This window comes from Bidens hawaiensis, unplaced genomic scaffold, assembly GCF_021521415.1.
Source record: "Bidens hawaiensis isolate Kalapana, Puna unplaced genomic scaffold, B.hawaiensis_p1.1 tig00006076_1, whole genome shotgun sequence".
Lineage (NCBI taxonomy): Eukaryota > Viridiplantae > Streptophyta > Magnoliopsida > Asterales > Asteraceae > Bidens > Bidens hawaiensis.
The window spans coordinates 976198-984890 of record NW_027491402.1 but is presented as its reverse complement, the minus strand read 5'-3'; the positions used below and the strand labels follow the sequence as shown (position 1 = coordinate 984890).

The 8693-nt window shown below is 34.4% G+C and overlaps 1 protein-coding gene across 1 annotated transcript; it reads right to left on the bottom strand.

Annotated features, from left to right (window-relative positions):
* Positions 1–378: 378 nt before the first annotated feature.
* LOC143631458 (putative ion channel POLLUX) lies at positions 379–6055 on the bottom strand. Its single transcript, XM_077100227.1, has 10 exons — positions 5600–6055; positions 5446–5514; positions 4731–5372; positions 3680–3922; positions 3392–3595; positions 3058–3306; positions 2595–2888; positions 1936–2028; positions 1564–1830; positions 379–754 (listed from the first exon to the last, which is right to left on the bottom strand). The coding sequence occupies exons 1-10, from the start codon at positions 6053–6055 to the stop codon at positions 536–538; spliced, it is 2736 nt and encodes a 911-aa protein (XP_076956342.1). The 3' UTR covers positions 379–535.
* Between the last annotated feature and the right edge of the window lie 2638 nt (positions 6056–8693).

Here is an 8693-nt window from a genome sequence, read left to right as displayed (position 1 = left end):
GTAAGAAAGTTTGTAATTGTGATATATATATAATTACCAAAGTAATAATTGACTTAATAAGGTCAAAGACCTCAAACTCAAAAGTCCACTACAATTGGCATTTTTGTGAAGTTATTTCCTTCCCATCTACAGATTGCACATTTTCATTAATGCCTTGGGGGACGTTACATATGATTTAAAGATCCAACATTAAAACTTGGACGTAAAACTTCGGATGCGATGGAAACAAGATCAAGTCTCTTGTCTTGCATACATCGAATATAACGCAATATTATACAATACAAGTCTGTACCATATAATACAAAAGAGACAATAAAAGTCCAATAGCTAGAAAAATTCAATATTATTCACTTGCTATTATAACTGTGTTAGCATATTACAACACGTTAACAGCACATGAATTCCCTCAAAACTTTACAAACCAATCAATTGTCCTTCCAACTGCTAACCAGCCCCTTTGAGTGATTGTGGCAGTTTCTGAAGGCATTTTAGTAATTACTCTATACTATGTTCACTCAGCAGCTCATATGAGTTCTCATTCGCCCAATGCAATTACAACAAAAACATCGTCAACAGCCCACTTAACGGGCTTACCCTTGTCTACAGGGTTTATTATCGCGCGTTCTGCTGTTGCCAAACGATACCCAATAACAACTTCATGCCTTTCACGACCCCTGATCATGATATCATAAAAACACACTTCTTCTTGATCATACACATAGAACTCTGCTGGTTTAATACACATCTCGTTTCCCTACGAAATGGGTAATCAGACCAAGTCAAAACGACTACCTTTTAGTAGGTGTGACAATCTGACACGACACAAAAACATAACACGAACCTAACCGAGAATTTGTGGATTTGAGGTGAGTCCTAAACGGGTTAAACTTGGTTTTGGGTTGAACCCACAGGCATGTTCATCTATACGGGTCAGGTTCAGGCTGACCTGGTAGGTTTGTGAATTAACCCATTTACTTTAGTAACTTTTCTAACAAATGCGTTTTTATGTCATAAAACAATTTAATGTCAAAAGATAAAAGAAAAATAGTAATCGGGTTGTAAAGTTTAAACATATTATAGATATTTGTAGTATTGCTTGTAAAATTGTAATCTTATAGTATTAATCAGCAAAGGTATATTATTAAAAAATCATGTTAAACGGGCCCTGTTCATGTCAACCTGCGAATACGCGTGTCGTGTCTGGGCTCATGTATCTAACATGATTTCGGGTTTTTGTCAGATTTGACCCATCAACCCATGAACATGAGTCATGACCCATTTAACACGCCTAGATTAGTTGAGGTTGGGTTGACTAGAAACACTATATGTTCAAATCTTTTGCATCTTCCTTGAATATTTGGTGTGTCAGATATGATTCCAGAAATTAAATTATTTCAATAACAATATTAACTTTTTACACAAAAACGATTTACAAGGCTACACTTACCAATTACCATTAGACCCATTTTCTTTTTAGCTAATAATTATGGTTTTACACGTTTAACCCGTTAAGAAATGAAGCAAAACGATAATTAACTCATTTATAAGTAGATCAACGGTTACCTCTTCTGCAAAGAGTTCCTCAAGAACACGGTTTATCTGCTTATCTTCCGCTACCATTGCTAGAGCCATGCTAACGAGCTCATTTGACAGCACATAATCACTAATTTTGGTCACAGAAACAAGATTCCTAGTACGAGAATCGAGAATCTCACTTATTATTATTGATTTGTTAGAAGCTTGTTGCATCTCACGAATCCATAAGCTATGAGAGAAACCAGATACACGGAGTGGTGTTGAGCCTGTGCCTTTATGTGGAAGACGCTTTGACTGCAAAGATTGATGGAATTATCATCTTTACGGGGTGTGTGTTTTAAAATATGAAGTTATCAACAATAATAAACTTTCAAGATAATACAAGTTCAATCACATCACCTGAATGTCTCGGATGAGGAGGAGGGTGGCTAGAGATCGCGAGTCTGAATGCACAATTGAATCTTCTACCGATTCATCTGCAAGAATCAGAATCTGTTTTGAAGAGTTAGTAGTCAGCAATCTCAAAATTTTCTTTTCACATTCAAATCTCCGGTTTCAGTTTTCTTGGTTTTGGTTTTGCCATTTGGGCTTGAAATTTTTGGGCCAAAAAAAAGTCCCAAAATAATGAACTTGGGCTTTAACTTTGGGCCTAAAAATATTTGTTAAATAACAATTAATCGGTTATTAGTTATTACACGTTTGGGCCTAAAATTCTTGCGGTACACATTTTATTATTTTTTTTACAGATAACATTCAAATAAATAATATAATCCATAAATTCAATAACAAAAGTTGGTTTTTTCAGTTTTTACAGTTCGGGTTCCGATACATGCAAACCCGAAACCGAACTGGAAATTCGGTTTTTGAAAAAATGTGGAAAACTGTTGGTTTTAAAATTGGGTTTGGTTATCCCAGTTTCATGCTATTAACCCATTTGACTTGTTCTTATTTGACCTATTTTCGTTAGTTGATGTTCGTCTGCTAATCCGTTTGACCCACAGATAAAGTCAGCTCCGGATATTGGTTTAAATGTGCTTTTCAGATGAAATGGAACTTACAGAATCAAATGTCTCCAAAGGTAGAGTCTCCAAATGTTTTTTAATAACCGCATTCCCTACACGGTGAACAAGTTTAATGTTTTCAAGACCAGAAATATCAAGTCCTCCATCCACTAACTTTCTTTCTCTCTCCTTCTCCACCACTTCATTAAACATCCATAACTCTGAACCCGGAGCCAGAAACGCCTCTAAAACCATAATCATATCATCAATATCACGTCGCCAACCACAAAATAATATCTTTTCAGGAAATTTAGGCGGGTCCACTTTTTTGGGAAAAGGGCCTCTTCGTATCTGCAAGAAAGATAATGACTAAGAGCAAAATACAGATCTTTACGTTACATTAAAAACCCTTTATGAACATAATGCAAAACCAAGTGAAAAAAATAACAAGATATGCATATTGGCATATATTTAGACTTTTATATTAAGTTTGCTTGCCAAATAGTCTTAAGATACTGACCTCTGGTAAAGGGCCAGGGGAATATGTGTCATCATCTTCCGCAATGACAAGTATTTCATCACCCTCTTTTAATATATATTCATCACTGGGATTTATATTAATCTTTCCACCCTCAGAAGCAACCTTTACACCACATGGGATAGCATCGGGAAACGAAACGAGTACATCTTCAAACCGCAAACCATCCAACTGAGGCCACCTTTTTATATAGAATTCAGCATTTTCAAACCCTAATATATCTTCCCATATCTACAAGAGAAGCAAAACAGTTACGACTGCTTCACGGCAAGAAACATATCCATCTAACTTATTCTAACCATTTTTATTTTACTACCTGTGCAAGACCAGGCTGCAGTGCACACTGTATCATTAACCGACCAATTACATCATGTGCAACCACGGTCTCGATTAGCTCACCACCAACAAGTTTCACCAACGGTTCATTGTCAAGATCACTCATCTCAACAACCACATGACCCCTCAACCCCTCTTTTACTCCAGTTAGGCTTAAAACAACCCTCAAGGCGCGTGCATCACTCTGATGTTGTCGTAAAACAAATATAAAAAGTTAAAAAAAGTTTACATGAAGAACAAATTATTTAAGTAACAGTGTAATACATACTTGATCTGCATTTTCATCTGCTGCAAGTACAATTATGGCGCGCGCTTTTGAAACCGAGACCTTTTTCAAGTCTGCAAGTATTAAAGGGCTGCCACTTCTGCATATAACTGAAGTGCCCATGAAGCTAAATTCAAGTTTTGCAATATCCATTTCCATTTCCTCCTTATCTCTTTCAGCTAGAACCACAACAACACCGCCACCTATGCTCTTATTTGCTATTGCAAGTTGCTTTAAAAGTGAACCCTGTAGCATAAATAAGGTACAATGTAAAGGAGTCTGAACTAATTATAGTTATTAGTGTGTAATTGTTAGGGTTTAGTAGTGTAAAAGTGATTGGGATTCATAATAAATCTGAATGCTGTATGGAGGGGAACCCTAGGCTTGCAAACAAACCAACCCATCACGAACAGAGCATGTTCGTGTTCGTTCATCAAGAAAATGGACATGTTCTTGTTCGTTCATTAACGGTATAAACGGACGGTTCACGAATGCAAATGAATGAACATAACTAAACTTAGATAAACGAACACAATGTGCCGGGCCTAAAAAGTTATTAAAAGTTTAAAACTACACTAAGTTGTAATGGGCTAAAAAATTATGATGAGTATATTAATAAACGGAAAGGAACGAGCATTAACAAACTTAAACCAACAAACATAAACTAATGAACGTAAAAGAACGTCCGCGAGCATAAATGAACGAGTGAGACATGCGTTAATGTTCATTCATTTAACTAAACGAACACAACATTTTGTTTGTGTTCGTTCGTTTATTTAACAAACGAACACAAACCAAAGCATTCGGTTCAATCCAGGCCTAGGGAACCCTCAATATATAGAAAACCAACAGCTAGAAACCCTCCCTAGATAAACATATATTGTTAATAATAGCTAGTAATTAATGATAATTAACAAGTAGTATATGTCCTATAGGCCCAAGATAAGTTTCTCTAGGGTTCAACAAGGTGCACCATTCTAATAACAACATTCAGTTACATATTAATTTTTCACACAAATGACAAATCAAGTGCACAAAACAAATAAAAACTTACCAATTTGTCACTCCATCCAAGAACAAGTATGTGATTACTTTCAATCACTTCACTTTTCCCTTTTCTCAAAGAATCAACCTTCTCTGAGATAGCATCTGAAACAAGCCCTAACATCATCGCAAATATTAACATTCCACCTGAACTTATAGAAACCGACACAATTCTCGGTCCGGTCCCAACTCTATCTGCATGATTCCCAGAATCTGCAACAAATGTCCAAGAAAGCCAAAGTGATTCTGCAAGGCTACCATCACTCACAGCATAAAGCGCAAGCCCACCAAACCCTATGAGAAAGATCGTTGCAAATAACAGTGCAAGTAACTTTGCGTAAGGGTAGATTGAAAAACACACATCCACCATATATGCAATTCTCTTCTTTAACGGAACCTCCTCTTTATTATTATTATTATTATTGGCCCGCTTTGATATGTTCTTGATATGAGGAAGAACATCAAGATATTTGTACAATATAAAAGGTGTCACAAGAGTAACTAGAACCGTGTACAGAGCAGCGGTTCGACTGTCTGTATTGCCAATATACACGAATGAATCATCACTCTCATCCTTCAACATGTCAATAACGTTTTCATTATCAGAATTGCCATTATTCCTACAAATTCTAAGAAGATTAGAATTCTTTTCCTGCAAGAAGGTCACTAGTTATCATTAAACCGTCGGATCATAATTTGCTAGCATTCAATCAAACACTTAATACCTGAAGCTTTGTGACTTTATTCTGCAAAATAATCAAATAACATCCCATCACTAAACATAAAACTACCATCTGTAATAACATATAAACATGAGATGATCAAACACTAAACATTAAATTGCTGGACATGAAATTCGAACAAACGATTCTAATTCACCAGCTTAAGTATCAGTGAACTCCTGCTCCGGTGAACTTTCCGAGACGAAATTACCGAAGATGAAACCGGAGTCTGAGCGGGGACTAGGTTAACGAATCTCTCCGATCTATTATCCGACTCCGGCAACCTAACCGAACTCGCCGGAACCAGCTCCGTACAACTTCGGTCTTCAGCAGGCGGATATTTGGTTCGGACCGGAGACGGCGACGGCGGTTGTTTCCGTAACGATTTAGACGCCGGCGAAACGGTGACACGGTTTCGAGTGGTGTTAGGTCCGAGAAAGGACGGGTAGACATAATCGCGATCGGAAAAGGCGAAGGTCTGACCGGAGTCGGTTTCGAAGGATCGCCAGGTAGGTGTGGAGGAAGTCGGAGAGTCGGCGATGGTTCTGGATTTCTTTAGGAGAGGACGGCGTTCCGGTAGCGGAATGTTGGTGTCCGGTGAGTCTCCTGACATGGATCTTTTTCACCGGAATCTTTTATTGGCTGCCTGGTTATTTTCACCATTTACTTTTTTTTCTTTTTAAAGGCAAACAAAGTTTTATTTAATATACTACCAAATTATAGGGTATGGTTGTGAATATAAATTATAAGGTGGAGAAAGAAATTATAAATTTAAGGAAAATATAGTGATTTTTTATAAATTGTAGGATGAAAAGATAAAACTGCAATGATAAATGTATAAAATAGTAGTATTTAATTAAACAGATGAGAGAATTATAGTATGTTTTAGTGTAAATATAGATATGGGGATGGTGGACGGGCTGGGAATGCTTTAAGAATAAAACAGGGCATGATATTAGGGTTGAGCACAGTTCGGTTCGGTTATTAGGTGAAACCCAAACCGAAACCGAAGTAATTGGCTATTTGAATATGCAAACCGTTCGGGTTTTCGGTTTCAGTTTGGTTATTTTTGTTTTTTTTTTCAATTAAAATATGAAAATGCGTATTTTAAGCTTGCATAAGAACGTGTGAGAGTACCACAGTCTATATATATATTGAATTCAAAAAACAAAAATAGGCATTTGTTACTTGGAACTATACGAATACAAAGTTACTAGATAGAGTTTAAAAATTAAAAAATATTAAATTTTAGTCCCGATCTTCATTAATCATCTTATTTATTTATCTTAAAAGTTTAGTCCATTCCTCATCATCTTGATAATCTTTATCATTATCAATCGGTTCGGTTCGATTTTTTAAAATTGGATAACCGAATCAAAACCGAAATTTTGGTTTTTCAAAAAAACAAAATATTAACCGTCAGTTAATGTTTCGGTTCAGTTAATTCGGTTTACTGCTCACCCCTACTTGATATCACCAAGGCCCACCACCAAACAACAAGATCATGAACAAGTCAAGACGAAACTAAATTTGAGCATAAAGAATGAGTTTTAGATGTAGGGTTTGAGACTGGTCAAGTTATACAAAGTAAAACAAGTATGACTCGACTTCAGACTTGTAAGAACTCATTTACACTCTACTGGTCTCATAAGATAAGGCAAGATGGTACATAGAAAAACTTAATATTTGTGTCATGTATTTTATTGGTGTTTGTTCTATTAGATCTGAAATCTCACTTTCCTAACCAAACATTTCATGGTATATATTATTGATTTCTGAATTCTGATATGTAGAAAACTATTGTTTGACATGTTTTCAAATATTTATGTATCTGATTGGTCGTTGATATTTTGTATGTGTTCCGTCACTAAAACCCATCTATCAAATAGCCTACGCTTAGCTTTTTGACAGATTTTCATTAGCGAATGTACTAACATGTAAAGTAAAAGTGTGTTTTATATGTTTGAGCGAAAGTAACTCAAAAAGATACTCAAAATATTGATTCCTCAAATCGCATGTGAAAGCACTATACGGCTTCTTTTTAGATTCAATGTTTATCTTAAAAAAGCAAATAATCATACAAAGAAAAACTAGCCACTAATTAGTAGATGAAATAAAGTAGAAAAAGGCTAAAGTGAAAAAAGTTAATACATACACTTTATTATGTATATTATATTCAACTAGGCAGCGAGCTTTCAATTATATCATTGATATAAGTTTGGGAACCACTAAAATATCGACACTTAGTATACCAATCAACATGTGTTTTTTTATTAGAGTCATCTTGAAGAATCGCTAAAATATTTTGAGCTAAAAGTTAGTATAGATTCGGATCTTAAGTGAATATAAATTCGATAACTTATATATAAAAGGTAATCAAATATTGTATATGAATTGGATTTTGGGTCTAATTAATTGGTATTGTTTAAACAAAACTTTTAACTGACCCTAATACAGTTTATATATATGTATGTATGTATGTATGTATGTATATATATACTAGATTTTATCTCCTGTATTACGAGGGTTGTTTTACATTAATCGTTTTGAATATTTATATATGTATATTTGGATTTTAATTTTATTTATTGTAAGAAAGTTAATAATTAATATACTTGAGGTTTGATGATGAAATGGTTTCACAAATAAATGATATGTTATAATCCGGTTTAAAAGCTATCTGTGTTTGGTGATACCCATTACCCGTTTATTTTCTTTATTATAAAATTGTTTCCTAATTATAAATAATATCTTTTTTTAATAAAATAGGATATTACTTTTTTAGTATATCCCTATTTTATAAGATTTTTATATCAAATATTTGATGAGATTAATTTTTAATATAATAAAATGTTATAACTCGTTTAAGAGCTATCTGGGTTTGGTGAGACCTTTACCCGTGAATTCGGGTCAAATGCGTAAGAAGCCTTCATTTACAAATAAAGCAATCTGATGGCTTGAGAGAATGGTGGTTTTATATTTTTCGTTTTTTAATATTTATTTTTTGGATTTTAATTTTCTTTATTGTAAGAAAGTTAATAATATACTTAGGGTTTGATGATGAAAGTGTTTCATAAATAAATGGTATGTTATAACCCGTTTAAAAGCTATCTGGATTTTGTGACCCATGACCCGCTTATGTTTTTTACTATAAAATTGCTTATTAATTATAAATAAGAAAAATATCTTTTTCTTTTTAAATTGGATATTAAATTTTAGTATATCCCTATTTTATAGGACTTTCACATCAA